Source organism: Giraffa tippelskirchi, chromosome 4 (genome assembly GCF_054371585.1).
Source record: "Giraffa tippelskirchi isolate mGirTip1 chromosome 4, T2T-mGirTip1v1.2.pri, whole genome shotgun sequence".
In the NCBI taxonomy this organism is placed as follows: domain Eukaryota; kingdom Metazoa; phylum Chordata; class Mammalia; order Artiodactyla; family Giraffidae; genus Giraffa; species Giraffa tippelskirchi.
Genome location: NC_137278.1, coordinates 18,592,724 through 18,619,878, shown reverse-complemented (window position 1 = coordinate 18,619,878; position 27,155 = coordinate 18,592,724). Strand labels below are relative to the sequence as shown.

The 27,155-nt window shown below is 46.5% G+C and overlaps 1 protein-coding gene across 7 annotated transcripts in view; it reads right to left on the bottom strand.

Moving 5' to 3' along the window:
• GRHL1 (grainyhead like transcription factor 1) overlaps positions 1–25,737 on the bottom strand; it is a 52,282-nt gene extending 26,545 nt beyond the window's left edge. For 3 of the 7 annotated variants that reach the window (XM_081596466.1, XM_081596468.1, XM_081596469.1), the window contains exons 1-8: positions 24,882–25,050; positions 21,622–21,808; positions 19,055–19,125; positions 16,266–16,653; positions 15,136–15,212; positions 13,558–13,714; positions 12,719–12,830; positions 11,604–11,698 (exon numbers count right to left, since the gene is read on the bottom strand). In XM_081596466.1, coding sequence (XP_081452592.1) covers positions 11,604–11,698; positions 12,719–12,830; positions 13,558–13,714; positions 15,136–15,212; positions 16,266–16,653; positions 19,055–19,125; positions 21,622–21,808; positions 24,882–24,901 — 1,107 coding nt within the window. In that variant the 5' untranslated portion in view covers positions 24,902–25,050. Of the gene's footprint in view, positions 1–11,603; positions 11,699–12,718; positions 12,831–13,557; positions 13,715–14,056; positions 14,140–15,135; positions 15,213–16,265; positions 16,654–19,054; positions 19,126–21,621; positions 21,809–24,881; positions 25,051–25,661 lie in introns of those variants that run through there. The other 4 variants (XM_081596470.1, XM_081596472.1, XM_081596465.1 and 1 more) reach the window with 2 other exon arrangements.
• Positions 25,738–27,155: the final 1,418 nt, after the last annotated feature.

Genomic DNA, 27,155 nt, shown 5'->3' with positions numbered 1-27,155 from the left:
CACCCTGTGAGTGCTGTAAGCCAAGCGTCCCCTACTGCTCAACGATCTGAGATGGAGCTGATGTAACCACAATAGAGAGAACGTGCACAGTAAGTGTCATGTGCCTGAATCATCCTGAAACCGCCCTCCCCATCCCGTCCATAGAAAACCTGTCTTCCATGGAACTGCTCTAAGCCCCTTGATGGCAGGGATTATGTGTGATCCATTTAAAAATTTTATTTTCCCGGTGTTTAGTATATTTTTTGCATTTCTCCTAACTGGTGCTGAATTAAAAACTGTTAATGAGAGACAGAAAAACCATAGGTAGATAAAAATCCACCTATTACCTCCAAATCTTAATTTAACAAGTTTCAAATCCTAACAAAACTTTAAATACGTGTAACAGTGCCCTGCCCCCAGAACAGACAAAAACACACAACCAAAAAAAAAAAGCTAATATAAATTTATATAAATTAACCCACCTTCCTTCCAGCCCCTAGGAGAGGACTGTCTAAGCAATAAAATGGCCACAAATCAGGAAATGAAAAGAGAGAGCCTGCTTTCCTGACATTAGGCAAGCACTGAACACTGGGATCACTGCAGAACCGTAATCATTTATTCTTACTCAACGGCATTCAATCGCTCACCTCTGCCTATGTGATAGACTAAATTCCTCAGCAGTCAAAAGCTGCCTGTGATGCAACCCACCTGTCCAGCCGTGTTTCCTACCACCTACAGCATGTTTCTCAAATGTGAATTATACATGCATCCTTTTTGAAAGAGAAAAAAAAGTTCCTTGTCCCCTAAGAACATATCCAATCCTAGTCTGAGAAATAACTACTCTATTTAAACAGCTGAATGCATCACGTTTGACCACACAGCACCCCCAGGAACTCACCTGGCCTGTGTCTGGCTCTAACTTAATACCTAAGCACAAACACTAGCGATGAAACCTCCTGGCAGCAACTGGCCACCAGAGTATACCTGTGAATTTAAAAAGTCTTATCACTGAATTGAAAACGCAAAGAAACTCCAACCTTGATCTCCTCTGTCCATAGTCCCCAAGGGTTTGAGACAGCTTGCTTACAGGGTGACGTCCAAGGTCCTCACTCGGGGAGGACAGGGCCTTCAGAGTCTGGACTCACCTCCTCACCCCACCCCTCACTCACCTTGGGTGTCAGGTTCTGATTTGAGCTCTGCACTCACTCACATCACGGTCACAGGCTCATTCTGGGCTCTGAACACTTGGCTCATTCTTAACTGTTCTGTTGGACTCACTTAAGCGTCCGCTAAGGGAACCTTCTCTCATCTTCCCATTCTAAGGTAAGTTCTACTCTTTTGTGTTTACTTCTATGACTGCACATACTAGAGTAGCAACCTTCTCCACTAAATTCTGAAATTCCTGAGAACTGAGGCATGTTCCACTCAGCTTTACATTCCCAAAGCATCCTGACAGTGCCTGGCCAATAAGAAAAAAAATGTTCACTGAATGGATGACACCCAGATTCCTAAAGTCCAGCCAAACAAAACTACATGTTGCTATGATATGTGAGTTACATTTGCTGTACTCTGACAATGCACCTGACTCTTTGGCAGTCAAAACAACCTCTGAAACTGGCTCTCTTCTGCCCCCAGTGCACAGATGAGACTTTTTTGAGGTTAGGTAACTTGTTGCCCAAGTTCACAGGTTATTCACGTTCACATCTCTTTTCCAAGCACATGTGAACACTGAGGTCATCTTTAGAATCCAGGACATCAAGCAGTTTTTCATACACACTAGATATTAGATAACCGTAAAATGAACAACTGACTACATATACCCCTCAATCTGGAAAATAATTATGGAATTTCGAGGCTCACTGATACACAGAGAGGGACAGATATGGTAAGTTCTAGGGCAGAGGTAAACCCACTAAGTGAGCCATGAGGTGACTGTCTACTGTACTGACTTACTTTTACACTTTAAAGTATTATGTACAGTGACATCTTTCCTTTACAGCAACTGCAGGTACCTAACAGTGGGATGTGATAATTAGGCATGTTATCCCTTCACATGTAGCTTCCTATCATACTGACAGTATGGTAATGTCTACGACTTTCTTACAAGATTCGAGCATTGCAGCAGCTAAGTCCTGGTGCTGTTTCCCGTGCTACATCAGAGAACCTCTGCAGACTGAGCTGTTGCAGGTGCCTCTGAAATTCACAGGAGCTACTCTAGGGGCAGGAATAAGGGAGAAGAAAGGTCCCATCAGATGGCCTTTGCAAAAACACTCCGCAGCCGCCATCTCTCAAAGCACAGTGCCCAGTGCCATCTCTTCCATAAAGCCTTTGCCTCCCTTAGCTGAAGGGACCCCCTTAACTTGGAAACCTTGGGAGCATTTTTTAAACCTCACTTATGACCTGTACATCACATAGACAGTGTCCCCTCTTTTGAGGACAGGCTTTCTGCTTGCACCGTTTTTCACTCCCTCAGAGTGATCCTAGAGAGAAAAGCACAATGAATAATTTGCTGAATGAATGGAACATACTGTCCACACAGTAGCAACAGATTAACTACCTTGCATAGAATTTCCTGGAAGGCTGTTAGAAATGAGTTAAAGGGATCGATAATGACAGAAACAATTTGTTAAGGGAGAATGGTGCTTTCATCTTTGAAGTTAAGACTGTACATGACAAGAATTTTGGAAAAGCATCAGCCTGCAGGGCTGAGAGCATGCCTGGTCAGAATTCCATGTGGGTTACTGTGAATTAAGTGCACATTTATCAGACAGTTCGATGGGTTCTAACTGCCTGGTAAATACACGCAAGAAAAGAGAAGAGATCTAATAGAAGAAGGAAAAGAAACATGGGATGATTTAACTATGGAAGATGCTTCAGGAAGCTGATAACCAAAAAATGTTTTATATCCCAAGAATGCACTTCTCCTTGTTGCGCTCCCCAGAAACATCTACCTTGAATGTGAGCATCACCTGGCTCGGAATCTGGCTACTCAATACCTTAACTCAAGAGAGACACAGCGTCCAGTCGCGGCTCAGGCTCTGAAGAGTCAGGCAGTAAAAGACATACAGGACACAGATGACAAAGCCAGAGCCAGGACCTACGCCTCCTGCACAAATCTGCTCTTGAAATCACAACGACACAATGAACACAGAAAGCCTGAAGAAGTTCCTAATGGAAAAACTGTGTGTTGCAGCAGAAAAACAGGGGAAAGAGTGACCCTCAAGGGGCTGCGAGCAGAAGGTTCTTTTTTGATCAGGAGGCATGAAATCAAAGGTTCCTATATTCCAAATCAAACAGGGTCTCTACGCCCAATTTCCACGTGACTTCCTGTAACTCACGAGACTTAGCTGATGCCTCGGCCCGTTAGGCAGTGGCAGCCCTTGTGGGTATTATTATCCCAGCTGCCTCTGGGAGTCATTACTGCTTTAACTCATTGTATTATTAAATTCAACTCATTCTAGTATTAAATTCAACTTAGTCAAAGAGATCATATTCATAATCTCATTCCTGGGATGTAACTGATCTGCTAAGTTGAAAGTAGGAATCCTATAACAAGCTTTCATTTAACTCATTTCCATATCAGTCAAAAAAAAAAATCACTTGAAAATATTTGTAAGTCGCTTTTCTTAGTTAGAAACCTGACAAATTAAATTACAACGTGAGATCAACAACATAGGTTTATTCTCACCCCAAATCTAACAGCACTACTTCAAGATAACAAAATCCCCATTTTTCCAATATGTGTATAGGGAAGTTACACCAGCTGAAACCAATGGAGTAGGAAACGGTTTAAAGGAAGGAATCAAGGTCCAAGTCTAATCAGACAGGAACATCTACTGAGTATTCTACAGCACACACCTAATCTTCAACATTCCTTCTCCCACAACTGGGGGGAAAAAAAAAAACCCAAACCAAACAAACTCTGATTATCTTAGTTCTGCAGGAGCCTAGTCGCTCCCCTGCTTATTCCCGATGCGCAGGCCTAATTAATTAATTACACCCCAGAAGGTATCAGAGGCTGAGTCAGAGACCGAGACGCAGAGTCCAGCTCCACCACTGATTCATCGGCTAATCCCAGGAAAGTCACACCTCCCCACTATTCCGATGACATGCGGGGAGTAAAAAGTCCCACTACAGAATTAACATCGGCATGAAACAAGAGCCTTCAAACGTGTGACCAGTGTGTGTGTGTTTTCTTTCTCAGACGATCAGACGGCCGTCAGGAGAGGAGAGAAAGAACAGGAAGGCTGGGCGGCGAGGGGAGGGGTGTAGGGAGAGCAAAGCACTGACTTGCAATCTTCTGCCAGCAACATGGGGCGTCTCCCCAGAGACAACACAAGGGTCTAGTCATCAGCCCGACCGCGGCCACAGCGCTGCCTTCCCACGCCACCCACACGTCAGCTTTGGTCTCTGCAACAGATTGCAGAGAGCCGGGAGAAGTCCCAAAGACAAAGAAAGAGAAGGAGAGAGAGAGAAGCTTCCTGGAGGCACCGGCGGGCCATCTTCCCTCTGTCACGTCCTACAAGCAGGGCCTGGTGAACCTAAGGGCACTTGGCAGATACAGAGGCTTGGCACCTGTTGTCCCAAATAAACAGAATGACTGTTTGAAATGCGAAGCTCTGGATGCAGGTGCGAAGCAAGGCAAACACGGACCACATGCTGGCATCTCTAGTACAGAGTATAGGACCGGGAGCAGAGGGTCACAAGGGCAGGCTTGGCCGGCAAGCTGACTTCCAGTCAAAATTTCGAATTAGACGCTGGAACTTTTTTTCAAAAAGCAAAAGAAAAAGTGCCTAACTGGGTAATTAATATAGAGTCCACTTATATTTACTATCAGATTTGGAGTCTCACATGAAGAAGACCTGCCTTATAAAAAAAAAAAAAGAAAACTCCCATGTCCTACACTGTCCCCACATCTAAATTCAGTTACGACTAATAACGTCCGGGTAGAGTCAACCCTCTCTGGCTGAAATGACAGACTCAGAAAACCACTCGAGATGGAATTTCCAGGAAGAACCCAGGAGCAGGTGGGTTAAGGTGACAAAGCATCAGAGAAGAAAGCTTGACAGACGAGCTCACTGCTCTGTGACCGCGGCAGGGCGGAGGGAGGGGGAAACTCTGACCCACCCCGCTCCAGAAAGACTGAAAAACAAGTTCAAGTGACAGCACTTTTTCACAGGGGTTGACACAGTGCCTCAAACCCGTTTCACAAGATGCAGGTTTCACTACCAAACCGAGGCTTTCTTCAGTTGCCAAGTGTCTCCCTCGTCCAACCAAAACCATCACGGCCTGGCCCTCACCCGCAGGCATGTGCGGCAGTGAACGTGTGCTTTTGTTACCTGCAGGTTCGGAAGGCCCACCGGGCCTTCAGTCTCACCACGGGACCGACCTCCTGCCCAGACACTAGGATAACACGTGAAACGCTTCCAGCCCAAGCCCAACAACCCTCGCTCTAAAAAGAGAAACCTCCCTCGTAGTCAGACCCAGGGCGGTCCTTCAGAGTCAGCTTTCCAACTGCAAAGTCAAGGATTCATCCCCTAGCAGCTAATGAAAGGCATTCCCCACACATTTCCATTTCAGAAAAATTTCTCGTCACTTTCAGTTCTGATCAAACCACAGCTCAAAGACTATTCATTCCCTGTAGAGGAGAGTGACTTTCTGGCACCAACATTTTTTATCTTTCACTTTAATAGGACTTCCCTGGTGGCTCAGAGGTTAAAGCGTCTGCCTCCAATGCGGGAGACCTGGGTTTGATCCTTGGGTAGGGAAGATCCTCTGGAGAAGGAAATGGCAAACCACTCCAGTATTCTTGCCTGGAGAATCCCATGGATGGAGGAGCCTGGTAGGCTACGGTCCAAGGGGTCGCAAAGAGTCGGACACAGCTGAGCGACTTCCCTTCCCTTCCCTTCCCTTTAATAAACACATACTTTCCAGCTGCATGGAGTAGAAAGAGGGTCAGTTCAGAAGCCCCTGGGCTCCCTTGAGTTCCTCTAGTGTCTGAGGACAGGACACTCGGAGACTCCAGCCCACATCTGGGTGGACTCCGAAAGTCTCCTACCTTCATTTTAAAAGTAACAATGCTTCCTGGCTTCCTCCAGTATTTAGGCCAGGGAAGATACATTTTTGTTTGAAATCTCCTGCCTACACTTAATTGCAATCGCGAGTAAGATGTCTGACTCACCTCTCCCGCCTCCCTCCCATTCACACTGGAAATTTAAAGTTGAGAAACAAACCAAACCTGCCCCATGCTTAATGCAACCAGGGTGGCAACACCTTCTTTTACTGGAGCGCTTGCTGGGTGCTTCACCAGGATGGAATCCCTCTAAATGCAAGCAGTAGGCTCAGTCCAAACAAACTAAAGACTACTCTCATGATGAATTCCAAACATTATGCTTAGACGAAACAACAAACTGTTATGACACTCATAAACCTGCATCCCACAAGCACACACAGAAAGCCTTAAGTTCAAGTCACCAGCCCGGGTCCACCTCTCTGTCATCCCGCGGCAGGAACGCCGTGGCCCTCTGCTGAGACAGGGAACAAAGGGAAAAACGGCTGTGCCCCAGCCCAACCCAGGCTCTAGGGGCTCCTGGCTGGTGGGCTCTGTGTTCTCCTCTAATCCTCTTTACTTTGTAACACGAGCCTCTTGGTGACACAGAACACATGCGAAGGACAACCCGGACAACCCGGCAGAACGCCTTGGCGTTTCTCCTGAGAGCCGGCACGTTAGAGTTCAAAGCACAGAGCGCTCTCCCACAAGGGAGAGGATGCTCTCATCTGGTCCTGTCTCTTCTCTGCGGGCCCCGGCCCTGCCCTGAAGGTGAGCCGGGCAAGGGAACCGAACCAGGAAGAGACGAATGGCGTGTAGAAACGGGCTCTGACCACCCCCCTCCCGGAGATGAGATCCTGCCACGAGGAGAGGAAGGCGCAGCTCCATCCGCCCGCGAGAGCCCTCCTCCCACCCGACCCCGAGCGCCTCCTCCTGCGTGTCCGATGAAGACATCAGGAAGCACGGCCCAGAGGACAGACTCTTCTGAGTCTTCGGGTGGTTTTCAGCCATGAAGGCAAAATCCAGGAAAGAAACCCGGACTCCACACCTACTCCTCCTCTGACGGTGCTCACTCCAGCAGGAGCTGAGCGCGTGTCTGATGGCAAACTCTTCACAGTTAGTGTTTAGAAGATGAAACTGTGGGATCAGCAGCTGCACCCCAACCCACCTGGCAGTAAGGATTTAGAAGTCACCTCTGGAAAAAAACACGTGAGATATTCCACCTCCCTGGAGTTTCATCACATCTTTAAAAGGTATGCTCCATACCCAGGAGCTCAGAGCACATACAGACAATCAAAGCAACCCTGAGCTCTGTTTGCAGCGGCCCCTGCTTTCCTTCCCACTTCCTACACTGTACAGTTAACTATAACCAAGTATGTCTTGTCCCACCAGCATGACCCTTTCCCGCGAGCGGGGCTTCACTGGACGCCAGGCTCCCTCAGAACTGGCTGTCCTGTGTCACTTGATTCCATACGGGGGATTTTTGGTTTATAATTTCCACTCCTCTGGAGGCAGACACCACTCATCCAACAATCAGTATAAACTGTTTCCTTGTAGCAAAAGTGCTCTACTTACCAAGGCAATCTGTATTAGTGAATCCATAATGCCTTTCCATTAATAATTAGGGCTGACACTTTTAGATGTCTCCCCCTGGCAGGATCACTTCCTGTCCATTTCAAGGTGGAGATGCCTGCCTCCCTGGGTGATCTCACCTGGATGACAAGCAGCAAATGTCTTCCTACCTGGAGGACTGAACGCCTTTTCCTGGGTACTGGGCAGGTGGCACTGCCCGCTAGGTGCCAACACAGGGAAGGCCCCTCAGCACGGTGCCGGGCCTAAAACTGATGTTCAGACAAGTTAATTCTCTCCCCCTAACTTCTTTTTTCCTCTATTTATTTTAAATCTTCAGGCTTTGAGAGGCCCTTACTTCATATCACTATCCAAATCTCAATGCTCTTGTAAACTCTTAGATCTATAGTCCAAGCAAAAAATTAAACCTTGTTCCAGGATGTGAAGGCTATCCCGAACGACTCACTTGACTGGAAACACGGAAACTGGTGCAGAACAGATAACCCCAGCCAATAAGTTATCTGTGTCTCCAAAGTTCATTGGTGAAGTTTCATTTCCTTAGAAACATGATGCTATATTTAGGATCTCAGGCCACAAAAGCCCATTTAACCCGCAATACACCTGAACTACAACACCAGTGTTTTCAGCCAGGATGGAGCACTGGGCCATGGGCACAGCAGGTGGCTGGATATTTGGAGGATAAAGTTACGAATTCTTGCAACTGGGGGGCAAGGGGCATAGCTGGCTTTGGATGAAATCTTTACAGAGCCCAAGTCTGTGTTTATCTTCCTCCCACCTTTCTTTATGTCTCCTCCCAGACCCCCGTGGCAATCTCCTAATCCTCCAGGGACCAGTGCCCTCCTTCCTGACAAATTCTAAACTCCACCAGAGCACCCTATTTTAATGTTTTGCAGGGAACTGCTTCTCCCTACCAAAATCACCTCAAGCGTATGATCTCAGTCATATATCAGGAAGGAAGAAATCTGATGAAGTCATTTCTCAATGAAGTGTGAATGCCAGACGAACTTTAATTTGTCTGGGTACTCCTGACTCTTGAGAAGATGCATGGCTACCCAAACAGACCTAATTTTGCGTGGAGTACAGAAAAATGAACAAACTGGGTATAGACACGGGAGAGACCAGGGCTGCCACGGGGGTTTGCTTCTAAGACATTTCTGCTTTTCCAAGCAACTTCCTTTTCTCCTGATGCTTTGAAGTCTAATATTTTTTTTAATATAAATTTCATAATTTCTTTGCATTTCCATGGTAATGCTGGTAAGCGGAGTGTGGACAGGGACAGGAGAAGATGAGTCTAACTTAGACAGGGCTTTCCCCAAACTAGAACCTAAGCCAAGGTGCTCAAGATTAAACTGGATGAGTCCTAAAAACATTCACCCCTGAAGAGCAGTGGAATCTACAGAGAAGATGCTCATGTTGACCCTGGGCTAGCACCCTGGTCTTACTCCTCCTGGCGTGGCAAAAAGGGTATATGTTAGGGATCTTTTTTTAAAAAAGTGGAAGGAGAAAGGAATGCCACATGTCTCCAAGAAACCCTATGTTTGTCGGGGAGAATGAACTGGAATTAAGAATCAACAAACGCATCCTAAATCAGAACAAGAAAGTGGGATGATTTCAGAAACTGAAGTTCAAAAAAAGCCACCTGTACAGGATTCTGCGTGTGCATCTGTTCACGCTAGTTACCCTGGCGCAAGCATTACTTTTAAGTGTAAAGACAGAAAACATCAACTTGGCCAGGGGAAGCAAAACATCTACAGACTTCATTCCAACAAACGCTTGGAACTGATGCCTGATACCGCTTCAAAAGGCAGCAGCCTCATTAAGAAATGACACCAGTGCCATCCAGGAGCTGGCAAAGGCTGAAAAAAATCAAGTCAGCACGGGGGTCTGGAAGGGGAAATAAAACTGAATTTATCTACGTCAATTAACAGCGCTATTAAGATGACTTAGGGACACGCCTCCGACAGTATTTCTCTTGAACACAAACATGCTGAAGGCCGTCAGAATGAAACCAGCCATTATCCCCACCCGTCAGCTGGGCTTTCATTACTCCCACTCTGAAGAGTGACACAGCGAACAAGCAAGCCGCCCTGCCCACGCACAGGCCTTTCCACCGAGGTCTCCACACACCCCGACAAGCGCCTGCTGAGTCCTGACGACACCCCAACAGAGTTGGCCACCGTGAGGTTTTCCTTCTCCAAGGGGAACAGGCGGGAAACTGAGCCGGTGAATCAAGGGACCAACCCGAGATCACAGATAAGTCAGAAAAGTGAGTTCAGGACTTAGGGGTGCTTGATTAGCTCCTCCACAATTTTACCACAGCCCCTCATGGTGATCAGGACGGACTTCCCTGGTGCAAGGACAGAAGCACCCAGGGGCGGGTGGGCAGGGGCACAGGGTCCACTCTGCTCATAGGCTGCTTGCACACCGAGCCCTACTATGGCATCGCATTTCAGAATAACTGCAACAACTATATAAAGGGGAAAGTTCACTTTTCCTTCTACTAGCTTCTCTGCCGCGTTTGTTCCAAACTCTGGGATAAGCAGCCTAAAGACGTTTGCACAGGCTGGAGGTGGTCAGCAGGAAAACCTCGGGACAACTACAAGTACTTAAGCTTCCTAACAGACTGGGGGGCCCCACTGACTATATCCTGCACTCTTAAGACACACTTTTGCTTTAGACAATAAGAAAGGAAAGCAATTATAGTACAAACTCAACACGGTTCTCAAGAATCCAGTCAGAGGATTTTTTACAAGCAATCGGGCGGGAAAAATTAAACTCTACGATATTTAGCACTTAATGTAGTGCCTTACTCCGCAACTGCTAAACTTCTTGTTGAAAAAATAAAAGAGAAGTTGAGAAAGGACGGGAAGGTGAGGATATCTTTGAATGTGGACCTTGATAGAGAAAAGTATTCCTACTACTGCCACAAATATTAAGATCAGTCTTACTTTAACAACTTCAAATTCATATGTTTCTACTGTGTTACCTGAGCTCCCAAACTTTAATGCAACAAAAAGAAATAGTGGAACACTGTTCAGTTCAGTTGCTCAGTCACGTCCGACACTTTGCAACCCCATGGACTGCAGCACATCAGGCTTCCCTGTCCATCACCATCTCCCAAAGCTTGCCCAAACTTACGTCCATCGAGTTCGTGATGCCATCTAACCATCTCATCCTCTGTCGTCCCCTTCTCCTCCTACCTTCAATCTTTCCCAACGTCAGAAAGTATTTTATATTTTATACTAGAAGAAAAGAAGGCTGTGGGAAGGGCAGGAATGACTTTAAAATATACTTAGTTTTTCTTAAAAGGTACTAAACTTCCAAATGACCATCTGAATTGGAGGCAGTTCTTCACTTGTCAAAGCCCAAGAGAGAAGAACCGTAACTGACCGAGTTGCCTTCACAAGGCATCAACATGAGATGGAACCTGCTGATGACACCCTGTAGAAACTCCCTCAGCTTCACGGCCCTGTTCCGACAACCCTTACAACGTGCCTGGAGGAGGGAGCAGAAACGGATTAACTCCACTTCACAAAGCAGGAAGCAACGCCCAGACTAAGGAGTCCAAACTGAGGCTGGATGGTGGCTGCCGGCCCCACCAGGGCCCTGCTACCCGGGACACAGAGTGTATACCAAGACTGTATTTTGGGGAGGAAGAAAGAACAGAAAAGAGAGAGGGACAGTTTTAGAACATCTGGGAAGACGCTGTGCTTCCAGAAAATGTGCACTAATGAAAAGGCAGAAAGTGAGACCCAGCTAAGGAACAGGACGTAGGGACAGGCCAAGGAGAGGGGCTGTTTATTCTCCCGGAGTCCCGTCCTGCTCCGAGCCCCTCAGGACCACGGCTGTGACCTGCCTTCCTAGCCCCACCTGTTCTCCCTCCTCTGTAGCAAAGGAGTGAAAACGAGAAAAACCGTGCAAAAAAAAAAGAAACAGCTGTCAAATCACTAAGCCCCTCTCACTCCTCCAAGAGCTGGTCACCTACCTTTGCTTCATCGTTAATGTCCCAAGTGAAAGAAATGGCATTATAAGCGATCTCCTCAATGTTGCTGATGGTGTTGAAGCTTTCTTTATAGTCAGCTGCGTGAGGGATGAGAGAGAGAAGTCATGATTTCCAGTTTCCAATGTGAGATTACAGCAGTTCACTGTAAGGTTCGGCTTTTCATATAATCATTGCTGGATAATTTAAATTAATATTTTGTTGGGTTGAAAGAAATTCAAAGATGGTAGAAAAAGAATCACAGAATCTTTTTCACAGAGGCAAGCTTAGATGTATTTAATTTTATCCCATTATGTCAAAATTAAGACATTTAGGTCTAAAAAGTTTAAATAACTGTCCCAAGGCCACAGAACTAGTCCAGAGAATGAAGACTGGAACTCAATTCTTTTTATACTTCTGAAAGAGAACATGAACACTACCAAAGGCAAAGAAAAGAAGTAACTCAAAGATTAAGAGCTGTTGTGACCTAGACAGTGGTTTCACATGAAGGTCACACTCACATCAAGAACAGGGTTTTCACTAAGCTACTTGACAAAACACGACATGCATGGGTCTGCTGCTGAACTGCGAGCGATGATGAATCTTTGGGTGTATTTACAGACAGAAGAGACTTGCAATGCAGTTCAGCATGCAACTAGGGAAGACAGTATGTGTTACTACACGACAGCAGTATTTTCTTTTACTTGTTGATTCTTTTCCTCCACCTTACAATTATCTCCAAAAAATTCATAATGTCTTAAAGAAGACATCATCCTTCAAAAAAAATCTGTAGGCTGGAAAGCAAGACGCTCTTCTGTGAGCCAGGCTCCGCAGCTCCGGGCCCTGGCATCACGTGGGAAGCCTCTGCATGGGGCACCTGTCCTCATGAAGGAAATAACATTAAGAGCACCGATTCCAGGAGGCCAAGAACAGGGTTTGGAACGGAGCAGTGGCTGGCAGAAAAATTCAAATGCGTTCGGCAGGAAGCTGATCACTGCCAAAAATAACTGGATTTAGAAAAATCTGGATGCGAGTGCCTCTGGGAATGGAAGCGAGCTCCGGGGCGCCTTACCTAAGTCAATACACCTCTGGGAATGGAGGCCGGCTCCGGGGCTCCTTACCTATGTCAATACACCTTTGTTTTGCTGTGTGCTGCCGCGAGTGCCAGTATTTCCAATGCCTCAGCTGGTCTTCTCTGCTCTTGTCCTCAGCAAAAACCACCATGATCACGCTCTGGGAGAGAAGAAATGTTCCCAGGTAAAGACACTACGGGCTGAGCATCTTTCGGAAAACCTAGTTTTTTGATTTTGCAGTGAATTGAGATGGCAATTTTATGATACAAATGAACTTACAAAACAGAAAGAGACTCACAGACTTAGAAAACGAACTTCCGGGTGCCGGGGTGGAAGGGGGAACGGATAGTTAGGGAGTTTGAGAAGGTCATGTACACACTGCTATATTTAAAATGGAAAACCAACGAAGCCCTACTGGAATTCTGCTCAGTGTTATGTGTCAGCCTGGATGGGAGGGGGTTTTGGGGAAGAATGGATACATGCGTATATGTATGGCTGAGTCCCTTCACTGTTCACCTGAAACTACTACAACATTGTTTTGTTTTCACCACAACATTTTTATTTGGCTATACCCTAATACAAAATAAAAAGTTTAAAGTAAAAAAAAATTTTTTTTAATTAAAAAATTTCATTATTTTGAAGATGAAATTTTTTGAAATGAAATTAAATTATTTTGAAATGAAAATGTAACTTCATTATTTTTAGAATTTGTTTAATTTTTTGGCCACCCTGTGCAGCATGCAGGATCCTTGTTCCCCATCCCCAAGCAGGGATGGATCCCAATCCCCCTGTAGTGGGAGCACGGAGTCTCAACCATGGGGATCTTAATTTAGATCCGCCTCAGACCTGGCAGTAATGAGCTCCAACCGGCCCAGAGCAGGACTCACGCGGACTTTGCTGATGGGGTGGTGGACGCCCTCGTTGCCGCTCACTTCCTTCAGCGTGACGGGGTAGAACTGGCCTTTGTTCAGGTACGTCATGGTGCTGTCTCCCGGCTTCTGTCGGAGCGATTTGGAGGCTTCCAGGGTGTATTCAAAGTTGTTCCTAGAATACAATAAAAGTCACACACCTCTAATCCACCCCTTGGAAGCTTCCCCTATGCCTGAGCTCAGACGTGAGATGCTGCAGTGTGGATGCATGAGCACAGCATGTGAAACATCCCAACTGACAGCATCACGTCACCACCAGCATTCGCTGCTCTTCCCCAAATCACCTCCAGCAGCCCAGAGATCCTCCCAGATGTGGGACTACAGACCACCTCTCGAGAACCTATGAAGCCATGTTAACAAACTAGAGGTTTGGAGGCTAAGGATACTAAAGCTACGAATGAGTGACAAGCACTCTGGAAGGAGATCTCACAGGACATGCTGCCAGCCCGGTGCTTACCCGGCAAGGGTTGCAAACAGGAGGCTGGCAGGCCTCTGACGAAATCTGACTTGGCCCACGTAGTACTTTTTTGTTGTTTTTACCTATAATTTAAATGTCCTCGGATGGTACTCCATGGTCCTCCACATTTTCTATTATCTTCTAGCCCCACCTATATATCCCTCTGAAGTTGTTTAATAATCTTGTCAGGCCGGGGGCTGGCACATTACCCCTATCTTTATAAATAAAGTTTTACTGGAATGTGGCCATGCCCTTTGATTCTGTATTACGACTGCTTCTACGCTACAGCCCAGAGCTGGGCAGAGCTGGGCAGTTTCGACAGAGGCCGTATGGCCCACGTTGCCTGAGATATTTGTTATCTGATCCTTCAAAGAAAAAGCCTGCTGACCCCTGCATCTCAGGTCCTGAAGGGACCAGAGTTTGTGATTTCTGGACCTTGAGGCAGGTGTGCCTTACAGATTTCTGTAAAATCCCAGACTTTTAAATAAAACTTTTATTTTAAAATACAGTTCACATAAAAATACATAAAACGAAATTACAAAATGAAATCCTGGACTCCTAAAAAAACCCGAAGATGTTTATATAAAATGTTGAAAATATTCATATTTGCAGAGTGAGATGCAATTCTGTGATACATAAAAGAGGTTGTCAGCCCAGTAAACAGTTGACTTACAATTAGTGAGACTAATAAAAATACAAAAGCCTTTATCCACTTGATGCTATTCCTAAATTCTCACAGGATTATATACTTTTGGAAACAGAAGGGACCTCAGATCTGATTTCATCCTTTCATGTCTTCTCTGAGATTCCACTCCACTACATCACATAAAGAAACCAAAGGGAAGGAAAAGCACCAACACCAAGAATCAGAGAAACGAGAAACACAGTTCAGAGATCAGAACTGAATGCGCCAAAACAAAGCAAATGTCCTCCAGCAAAGATGTCACCACACTAACTGCAGGAAGGCACAGCTGAAAGCCGCCAAAAGCCACCTCTGATTTTTCAAGATCAAATTAACACAAAGGAAGTTAAGTCGCACAAGTTGAAAGTTAAAAATCAAATTGAAAGACAACTATTACCCAGAAACACTGTCAAAAACATAGTCCTCTGAATTCATGCCAGGCATCCGCAGACTGAGATCCGAGGGGAAGAAAACCTGAAATACCAATGTAATAAGCCACGAGGAAATAACTGGTGATCAGGCTCACTGAAGACCGACGTCGGGTACAGCATCAGAGTCTGTGGCTTAAGGCAACCCAGTGCTCTTTTAAAACTTGTCTAAGACAAAAATTTTAACTCTACAAAAAATTTAAAGAGAAAATTAGAAAGAAAAAAAATGTCCATTTTATACGCCACTTGATCAAAGTAAGACAATCTATGTAGGTGCTCCCACAAAGCGCTTCCGTCTCTCTTCTCCCACCTTTCCCACACATCCCACTTCTGCCCAAACTCTGGGGTCTGCACCCCAGATCTCATGACCCTTACGAGTCAGCTCCGCCACTGCACCAGGTTCAGACAACAGTATCAGGTTGGCACCGTGGCTGGCTGGAGAGGGGCGCTTTCTCAGGACAGGCTACTGTTCTATTCACTCTGTAAGCAGGGAGGGACTCTCCGTCCCCACATGAGTCATTAAACACAGTTCCAAACGTCCTCAGTCCCTCACTTTGACCTGAGTGACAGGTTCATCACCCCGAAACCCTCGGAAGTATTGGAAGTGATGGGTAAATGTCACACGGTGCATTTTTCATCGAGATCTACCTGCTCCCCGACAATACTGCCAACCGAGAAATACCAGGCAAATACATGATAACTCCTTTTATACTAAGACCGGTTGTGGGGAGCTTGTTTTGGTTGAAGACCAAAGCTGAAAACAGACTGTGAGGCTGTGTCTGTTGTCTGTGGAAGATTATGTATGTGGCTTTCCTTCTTACTCTCCAGCAAAGCGCTTGGTTGAAATCATAATTGTTAACTTAGCTGCTGGTAAGATTAGCCATGTGCCCTTGATAATAATTTCTGGTTTTATAGGTTTAGTTTACAAATTATACCCGTGGACCTTTTCTCTTAAAAAAAAAATAAAAAAGAGAAACCTCTTTTGTTCCCAATCCACTCACTTCAGGCTGAGTTTCAAGCTTACATAACAAGGAAGAGGTGGAACCCAATACTTAAACAAACACGCAGCGTCTTAGGAAGATGCTTGCGCTTCCTGTACCTCCTGAACGCCTTCCTTGAAGGTCTCCGAGAAGGTAGAGTCTGGAGTGCGCCTTTGCGCATTTGGGGGTTGAGCGCCGGAGCCGAACTGGTCAGCGTTCAGGTTCCGGTCGAAAACCACCACACGCTCTGTGGGCTCAGGGTGATACACCGCTGGGGGGATGCCCACAGCGAAGCCGTGGGGCTGGCTTTCCGTCTTGATGGAGTGGGTGGGCATCGCCGCGATGGAGACGGTGACCGTGGTGTCAGGGGCTGTCAGGTGGCCTCTCTTGTCGATGCCCAGCTGGTTGCCGTGGGGAAGGACGATGTTGAACGGCACGTTCTTCAGCACCTGCACTCTGTTTTCGCCAGCAGAGATGAGGGGCTGCTCTGTCACATTTGGTATGTTTCTTAAAGGAGAGAGAAGCGTGTTTTCAAACTCAGAGCTGATACAATTCCTGGACAATTTTAATTTTCCGCATGGCACTGGGCTGTTGGGTCCTGGGCAATAATAACACACTTGGTAGAAACCAATGAATAGGCAATGGCATGATAACCCATCACAAGAGAAAGGAAAAAGCCCTCTACAGTTACAGGTCAAAGCACTGAGTAAAACCTCATTTGGAATGCTGAGAACTCAGAGCTTTCCTCTACTATATTTTATTTCCAATACCCCCATAAAACTGTCATATTTTACTAGCAGTCTGAAGCTACACATGTGATTAATTGGAGCAGTATAGGCTGGTGGTTAAAGTACAGATGCCAGAGTCAGACAAGGTCAATTCAAGATCTCTTAGTAACTACATGCTCATCTATAAATGAGGATAACGATGGTACCTATCCTCACAAGGCTGTGATGAGGATGAGAGGAGAGTACATTGAAAAGGGCGCAGTGATGCCCGGCACATGGGGGCCCACAGCCGTCACTTTTCCTGGGGGCTTCCGGGATGGCTCAGCACTTGTAAAGAATCCGCCCACAGTGTGGGAGACCTGGGTTCGATCCCTGGGTGGGGAAGATCCGCTGGAGAAGGGAATGGCTACCCACTCCAGTATTCTGGCCTGGAGAATTCCATGGACAGAGGAGTCTGGTGGGCTACAGTCCATGGGGTCACAAAGAGTCGGACATGGACTGAGCGAATAATACTTTCGCTTTCACTACCCCCACCCCCTACCCCATGATTATATTGAACCATCATATACATCAACATAGAGTTACTTTTGGCTCAACAAATACCCTGGGCAGTAGTATAAGATGATATTTAGTTTAGGGTAAAATTCATAAATTTTCAAAGTTCCCTCAAATCATACAGGCTGATACTTACAAGGAAAAAAACAATTTGGTAATTTGGCAGATTTCAAGATTGATAAAATATTCAAACTTAAAACCATAAATTCACTCCCATGACTATTTTAAAGAAATTTCTTTAGAGAAAAAAGAGAAAAAAGAAAAAGCTATGTAGAAAGTTGTTCATTAAGGCTTTGTAACAGCAAAAATCAGATACAGCCCTGATACTGAAGATAGCTAGGGTTTGATATAAAATACTCCAGCAAAAACAAATAAAATTTAAATATTAACTAATTAGAAAGTTGGAGAAAGGGAAGTGTAGATCAAACAGTTACCAGTCGATCCTAAAGGAAATCAACTCTAAATATTCATTGGAAGAACTGATGCTGAAACTGAAGCTCCAATACTTTGACCACCTGATGCAAAGTGCCAACTCACTGGAAAAGACACTGATGCTGGGAAAGATTGAGGGAAGGAGAAGGGGGCGAAAGAGGATGAAATGGTTAAATAGCGTCACTGACTCAATGGACATGAATTTGAGCAAACTCCGGGAGACAGTGAAGGACAGGGGAGTCTGGTGTGCTGCAGAGCGTGGGGTCACAAGAGTCAGACATGACTTAGGGGCTGAACAACAACAACAGCAACAAGGATCAAACAGCAGGAATTAAGCTGATAACGGTTGAAGCTGACTACCTACTGGCTTATGCTACTTCTCTACTTTTGTTATGTTTGAAAGTGCCTATAACAAAAAGTAAAAAATAAAAGCTATAAGCCCTTTTCCAAATTATGAAGACTAAAACAGCAATGTAGAAAAAACTTACGTAACATATTAAGTAGAAGAAAATCCTACCTGTGAATACAACCACAACCACATAAAATGCACCTGCCTGCCCAAACAGTAAACAAATAAACTGTCAGCAGAGTGGGATTCCAAGTGATCATTATTTCTTCAAAAATGTTTCATTCTTGTATTACTAATAGAACTCAGAACAATTTAAAAGATATATTTAGCTTTTTTCCCAGGTCTATAAAGTCAAGCCTTAATTTTCTGCAAGTTTTAGCTTAAAATATTTCAAAAATAACCTCCATAGGCATTTGGAATACAGCTGAACATACTCTATTAAGTTTCACATGGGTAGTTATTTCAGGTCATTGGTGATACTTTTTTTAAATGGACCCCTGCCATTGCCTTAAGCCACACTGTTCTTAAGAGAACCTAAAAGACAAATAAGCAAACAGTGCAGTCATGTTGCTAATAAAAAAAAAAAAAAATCACTTTGGATGAGGAGAAAGTTATTGTTTTTGTTTTCGAGAAAAGAGAATTTCTCCTACAGAAACTGGTGATTTCTCAGTAACAGAATCAGAGTAAGGGGCAGATCAGTAATGAAATCTGTGTTCAGACATAAAGAGTCCAGCTTACCTATGTCTTCCTCTAGTTCCTGTTCACTTAAACAAGCTTTTGCTTTAACTTTCACAGAAACCAGGAATTTGTAGCGTACTGTTCCACGCTCTGTCTTAAACCTTACCTTTTGCTATGGTCCGGCTCGGGGTGCTCAACATCTGCCTTTGCTGCTGATGACCTTCTCTCTCGCGGAACCTGAGATATCAACAAATAGGACCACAGTTTAGTTCTCACTCCCGAAGTAGAGACACAGTCCCTACTTTTCAGTAAGTGCAACCCTTCAGGTGACTATGGACTGCCTACCGAACCCCAGGTTCCAAGGACGCACAATGAATAAGACAGTGTCTGCTCTCAAGGAGTCCACAATCTGGTCACTGAGTTGATATGCAAAAACCAGCTTCTATTCAGTTGCCAAAGAAACTCAGAACATCACAAATTTACTTTGTCATGGAATGTGGGTTTCATCTCTTAAGAGAAATACCTCTAGTCGGATTTTACCCATTAATCTATGTAACATGACAGAGAAGAAGCTACTGAAAAGACAACCAGGCTCTTTCAGCGTTCCCCCTGCTCTTCTCTGCTACCCTTCCTTTTGGATCAAATGCAAAATCAAAGGCATCAGCCACATTAACAGTTCATTCCAAGATCCAAACGGTGGCTCCAAATGATGCATTTCGTCAGAGACGCTGGGATTCACAATGTCTGTCACTCAAAGGACAAAGCGGACTCTGTTGGGTCTGTTCCTTTTTCGAGTCTGCTTCTCTGCGCAGGTGAGAGCAGGCCAACATTAGTGGGTGTCCCGCAGACATCAACCCAACTGAGACTTATCTGCAATACACACTCCAAAAACACTAAGACGTTTGAAACTAGTTTTCAATGTAAAAGTAGAAACTCTATTCCTACATTCTTATTTTATCCTTGAAGACAGAATGAATTACTGTTTCTGGTAGTAACAACGTGTTTTTTAAGTTTTATCAAGGTTATTATGGAAAAATGACTGAGGGGTACATCCAAAGAATTGAAACAAGTAAGTCAGTTGATTTAAAAAAAGAAAATAAATAACCCCACAGCTGTTGCAAGAAGGCTGACATATAGTACTACTAAGACTGCCACCCTTGATGGGCAGGCATGAGGATTCATCTCCTCCTAAGATGTATAATACTTTCAGGACCCTTTATTTAAAACACACACACATACAATCACTGCAACTAGTGTTATTACACAGGTTTTTCTGGCACTAAACTTGATGGTTTCCTCCCATTCTCAAAAGTTTCAGTTAAAAATATCTAACTTCAAACTTCATAATTAATACTTAGGAACTTACAGTTTCTATACTGAGTCAATAAAACAAGCCACAAGAAGAACAGATATATAAGTTCTACTTCAAAGGAACCCTTTGTGGCTACACTTCCCAGGCAAGGCTTCTTCTAGCATCCTTGGTTACTATGCAAGTTTCCACTCGTATCTAAGGGGGAAAAAAAACCTTACCTCATTCCCTCAAACACAACAAGCTGGACACATGGCCTTACCTCAGAAAACAGAGCTTTGGTTTAGGTTCCCCCTCCCCACCCAATTTTGATAATTAAGCTATCTTCTTTGCTTTTTACCCTCTGCATTTCTTGTATTCCGAAAAGAATACAGTGTCAGAACGTAACAAAGAGCTGGAAACTGGTGAATCTGGGTGAAAGTATCTGAGAGTTAGCTATCTTGTTATTTTAAGTTTTCTATAGGTGTGGAAGTTTTAAAGACAAAAGGATGGTGAAAATAAACTGTAATATATAGCCATCCCTGCATGTGGGTTATTGGTTAAAAAGAATGCCAGAGTGAACACAGCAAGCAAAGCCCTGCCTGCAGGAGGCAGCATGGCATACGGAAGAGAGGGCCTGGCACAACCCGAAGTCCTGGCTGCACATACTAGTCATGTGACCTGAGAACCTTATTTTTTATCACCCGCAAAATGGGGATAATGGCACAGATCTTGCAGGGTTCCTGGAGGGATCAGAAACAACATGCATTCTGGTAACATGTCTAGCACAGTATAGGTAATCAGTAGGTGGTACCTAGTATCACTGGGATAATGATGACGACACAGACCAGGGGCAGTCAATCCAGACACAAACAGCAGGTGAAGCTTCAGGCAGAGGACAGACTGCACTGAATTAAAACTAATCCAAACCTTGAGGAACAGACAATAAAACACATCCTGAACCTTAAACTACAAAGTCTAGAAAATATGAGGTGGTTTTTTTTTTAATGAAATCTCACAATCAAATCAAATCAGATGCCCTTCAATGCCATTTACAGGGAAGGAAACCACACTGACTACCTAGGAAGAAAGGGTTAGCGCACAGGCGAAGGGAAGCCCCTGTCCACCCCTGATGGCACCACGAGCTACCCTGAAGAAATGATCAACCTTACTAAGACACAGCGAATTCTTTCGCGGTAGCTTCACCTTTCAGATAGAGCCAGAACAGTTGGCTACTTCATACATTTTAGAAACATCCTTTTGATTCTGTGGTTGTAGATTTTCAGCTTTGAACCACAGTACGTCAAAGCACTCATTAAACTATTTATAGTCACTACAGAAGCACCTTGCATTACAGTCTACCAGCAAATTACTGTTTTATATGCTGCTGGATCAGGTGCACCTTGGACAGCAGTTACGGGGCTCTGAAGAGCAAGCAAACCCACCTTGTAGTAGTCATAGAGCAAGCCCAGAGCGGCGGCACTGTCCTCATCGCCATTGATACTCATCATCGCTTTGGTTGCTGCAGTGAGCGGGTTTTCCAGGAAAGACTTCCAGGCTTCGTCCTCACTAGTATAGGAACGCCGCTGTGAATAAAGTGCTTCATTCTGAAGAACCAACACTGGCCGTTTGCTTGGGAGAGATTTTTTTAAAAAGAAAAGAAAAAAACAACATATATATGTGTGTGTATATATATATCACAGAAGAAGACTTCTACTGCAAATCATCATAAGCTAAGTTTTGAAAAAGCAAACAGCCAATTCTTGATATTGCAATAAAAGAGTCCACTTTTTCATCATTTCATCATTAGTAAAGTAAGTTAAGACATGATCAGAAGACAACCCACTTAAATGTAGCCCAATAGGTCACCCAGAAAGATGTACAGTATTTAGACAGCCAGGGAACCTGCAGTTAACCTTCACATGGAGCCCAGGACACACTAACTGACACACAAAAAACCCACTAAAACCAAAAGTCAAAAACTCACTCCAAGAAAACGTGAAGCTATTCAAACGCTTTATATAAACAAACACAAGGACAAAGCAAGGCCAAGGAGAACACTCTCCTCAAACACAGGCACTCAGGACTGTCCCCTCTTCAACAGTACGTCCAGTTCCATCCTCAAGCTGCTATACTGCTAGTTCCCTCTTTCTCCCGGTGATGCCATGCCTCAAACTACCAACAAGGGGGAGAGAAGAGGGGGATGGAAGGAAGAAAGGATAACTTGGTTTAATCCTCGGGGGTATATGAGAAAGTTAGAATATTCTACTGATTACCAGCAGATTGAGCATGGAATGTGGCCAAAGGGGACTGTAAACCAATAAGGAGACACAATTTTCTGGTATGGGAGTTCACTGTTTATCTTAGAGATAAACACTTAAGAATCTACAATAATAAATGAAGCCGCTGGACAAAAAGACTTTTTTTTTAAGGAAATAGGTTGGGGAGTCTGTCCTCAAAAATCTTTCCTGGTTTTTCACACGGGGCAAGAACTGCTTCACATTAATGCTGTAGTTTGGTGGGAAAAATCCAGAACATCAACGGAGAACTTTAGTAGAGTCTTATAGAAGATTTAACTTAAAAGAGTAAAGCAAACATGACTGATTCCAAAAACCTGAAATGTAAACAGCCTCAATAACTGTTCAGTTGGCTCTGTTTAGTAAGTCAATAAAAAGAAAAAAGTGGAAAACTACCTCCAGCAAAATCAAGCACTTTTTTTCTTTGGGGAAAAAAAAGAGTTTAAATATTCAGAACTACTCCTAATTATCACCATTCTAACAAGCAAATTTGCAACACACAAATGAAATATGTAAATTGCCCAAAGGTGACCTACCTACTCTAAAAGTGAATGTAGAAAGACTGATTATCTTCTCAAGTAATCAACAAGGTTAGGGTTTGGCAGTCACCTAAGCCCTTTAAAAACAGAGATTCTGAAAAAGGAGCGGGGGGGGGGGGGGGGGGGGAGGGAATCCAACAACTTAATTCATCCTCAGTCAAAATTAAATCTTATTTCAAGGAGTGCACATTTGGTAGGAAAAGAAATCTTGAAGGTGGTATACTATTTTAACCCAAAACAAACACAATGGGTTGTTCAAAGTGCATGGTTGGTTTAAAAATGAAGACTTCCTACAAATCTCAAATTTTAAAAAAAATTAAGAATATACAAAAGGGCATTCCTTGTGCCACCAGGAGGAGAGAATAAGAGCTGCTGAGCCAGTGGTACCCCAGGATGACTCTCTGGGGTCTTGCTAAGCTGTAATATTAATAGTGTAATAGCTACTTACAGAAGACTATGACAGCACTTGGCTCATTCAGTTCCCCTCACGCTAGTTCTTCAGCTTCCCTTCTTCTCCCACTCCCACCCCAAATCTGCACAAGCAACAGAAAATAAATATTTCTTTGCAAATGATTTTGTGTGTGATCACCCTGAAGGTGTCTTAAACTATTTCCAAACTGTGCCTCAGGCCAAAATTTTAGCTCTGGAAATATGCCTTATCTAAACTATAAGTCAAGAAATAAACACGAAACCAGCTGCCTTTTTTAGTCTACTTCCTCATGACAGTCCCTAAAGGCTCATCACTGCCCTCTCCTTGAATTGTACATTTTCAAGCAATAATTTATCTGCATACTGTACAACACAAGGTCAATTTAAGTTATTCCACTTAAGCTGTTCCATACATAATACTATCTAAACTTCTCCAGCAGAAAAAGAGCACCCTTACACAAAATGATTCTCAGCAAATAATTACAAAACTGGGAGAAGTACTGCTGTGCCCTGGATTCACTGATCTCAAATATAACTAATTGGTTGGGTGCGACTTACCTGCATTTTTTTCTTAACTATTTTATATTTACAGAAAAGCTGCAAAGGAGATACAGAAGCGTCCCTCGCCCGGTGTCTCCTAATGTTAACGGCTTACATTACCGCCTTACAGTTTATGAAAACATTTCTTCAATCACGAGCTCCAGAAAGCATTATTAGTAAGTACAAAGCTTCCTAGTTTACCACCCTGATTTCAAAGTCTCATCCTTCTTGATATTTCTGAGCATTTTTAATTACAGCAATCTGTAATTACCACCAATGATGCAAGCGGCAAAAGAACTCCTACAGCAATTTTCTCACTCACACAGTCAGCCAGGGGAAAGAAAAAGAAAATGCCAGGACACCCGAGCACTTCAACTTTTCCCTAGATCTCTCGGTTCCGAGGTTCTAGCAGGCGGCCGAACGACACGGTTGAGCGACGAGAGACTTGATTACCTGAGAAGCCTCCCCTTTTGCAGCCGCGGAGCGCGTCCCAAAGAGCAAAGCCGCCCGGGTTGGGGGGCTGGGGTGGGACGCGAGGCCTCCGCGCCCCCCTCGCCCGGAGAGAAGAATCGGGGCGCGCCCGAGGGGTGCCTCCCCACCCACCCCAGACCAGGACCCCGAAGCTGCGGGCGGGGTGGGAGGGATCCACTCCGGATCGCAGGCCCGCACCCCTCAAGGCAGGGGTCTCCCCCTGAGGCGGGGGGGTGTTGGAGGAACAAAGGCAGGGCGGGGGTGCGGAGAAGCGGAGGCCGCGGAAGGCGAGCCGCGCGCCCTCTCCCGCCGCCCGGTCCCGCGCCCCCCGCCCGGCCTCCCGGCAGGTGCGGCCGGCCGGCCGGGCGGGCGGGCAGCAGCGGCCCCGGCAGCACGGCCGGCCTCGCGGACGCCGGCGCCCTCACTCACTTGTCGTACTCCTGTGTCATCGCGCTCGCTCGCCGCTGCCGGGCCGCAGAACTGGACTTTCGGGTTGGGACAGTACACCCGATCCGGGGGGGAGGAGGCGGCGGCGGCGGCGGCGGCGGCGGCGGCGGGTCCGGAGCGGCGGCCCCGACGGGTTGGGTCGGCTTTTCTCGCTCGGAGCCGGCCGGGCACGGGCAGCGCGCACAGGGCGCCCCGCCTCGGCCTCCCATTGGCTGGCAGCGCCGGCACGGGGAGGGGCCTAGGGGGCACCGCGGTCTGATTGGTCGGCGGGCCGGGCCGCAGGGTGGGGCCGACGGGCCCTAGCGGGGCGGGGCGGGGGCCGGCCGCTCCGCGTGGCCGCGTCCACGCGGCGCGCCCGGCGCTCCAGGGCCCAGCTCCGGCCAGACTCCGGCCAAGCCGCGAGGCCCGCGGGCGCGCATTTGCAGCCGCTCGGCGGTCCCTGGCGCGCCCGCGGCGTGGGAGGACGGGCGCTGCGTCCCCGCTGTGCCCCGCGGTCACCGTGCTCGGCCGCCGCACCCGCCGGACGGGCCGGGTCCCGGCGCCGCCTTCCTGGGGCTCTGGGCGCTCTTCCTAGCCTACCGCCGCTCCAGTGATGGAGACTCCCCTCCCCACCCGGCGGCTGCATCCTCACGGCGCCCCGCGGTCCGCTGCTCGGCCGCTTCGGGCATCTCCCGGCCTGGAGCCGGTGGAGCGGGGACGCTGCACCCTCTCGCCCCTGTCACGTCTCCGAGCGCGTCCCCCTTCCTTACGAGGCTCCTCTACCTTTTACCCGAGGAATCGCAGAGGTGTCCCTCCTCGCCTTACCCGCACCGCCCCCCACACCCCGCCGCCCGAAATTGTTCGGCTTTAGAACCCCGCCCCCACCGCGTTCATCCACTTTAGATTGTTCGCTACGTGACAGTCGCCGCAAAACTGCCGCGACCTCCTAACAGGCGCTTATCTCCCGCCTCCCCGCCCCGCCCCCGGGCATCCAGGGTAGGGTGGGTGTCCACCGAGTGGTCGCCCCAGCATCACCCCAGCCGCCCATCCCAAATGCCTGTCCCTCCCCCTCTTCTGTGCCCCCCCCACTCTGGACGCCCCCACCAGCCTCGCTGCCCACCTCTTTAGCCCTCTGGGAACCGCATCTGGACGTCCCTGGCCACCCTGCATTCTTGCCCCCCAACACTGCCGCCCCTCCCAGCACCCCCAAGCCGCATCACTCCTCTGTCACTCCTCTCCCCGGCCAGCTTCTGTGCATTTCCACCCCTGCCTACTCCTGGTCCCAGCTGTCCTTTCCTAGTGGAAGCTCCCTTCTCCAGGGTCTGCCCTTCCTTCCACAAGTATTTATTGAGAGACTGGCCTCTATGCCAGGCACTGCTCTAGGTGCTGGGGATACCTGCAGTGAACACAGGGGACAACATTCCCTGTCTTCTTCCAGCATCCGACTTGGGGGTACCAGGCCATAACAAAATTGATTAATTGTACTGATAGGTTAGAAAGCTATGTGGGAGGGAAAGTAGAGGCGGCAGCTGGGAGCAGAGGGTGGGATCCATTTGAAGACTTGAAGGAGGTAAGGCCTTCAGGAGGTGGGGAGGGGTGGTCCAGGCAGAGGCACGGCACCGCAGAAGTTGGGGACACCTGGTGTGTTTAGTAACCCCGCACTGAAGGGCTGGGGTGCCGAAGGACAGGGGAGATGGGGACAGGGAACACTGCGGGCCTTATGGGCCTTTGTGCAGACTTGAGTTTTACTGAGTGAGGTGGGGAAGCATTGAAAGGGTTGGAGGATGGCAGGCATGTGACTCAATGGACATGAGTTTGAGTAGGCTCTGGGGGATGGTGGAAGACAGGGAAGCCTGGTGTGCTACCGTCTGTGGGTTGCAAAGAGTCGGACACAACTGAGCAACTGAACAACAACAAAGGCACGTGTTCTTTGCCTTTGTTGTTTTAAAGTGATGAAACTGGCTGTTGGGTGGTAGGGGACAGATCTGGGAGCAGGGAGACCAGACCAAAGAAAACAGTTGCTTGGCTTAGGGTGGTGGGGTAGAGTGGTGAGAAATGGTCAAATGCTGGATCTATTCTGGAGGTAAAACCAACAAGATTTCCTAAAAACCTGATATGAGGTGTGAGAAAAAAGAAAAAACAGTCAAGGACTACAAAGTTTGCAGCCAAAAACTGAGAAGAATGCTCAGCCATCGCTGAGATGGGGAAGACTGCAGGCAGAGGCGGTCTGGGGGAGGTCAGGAGTTGCATTTTGAACATGTTCATTTCAAGGCTTTT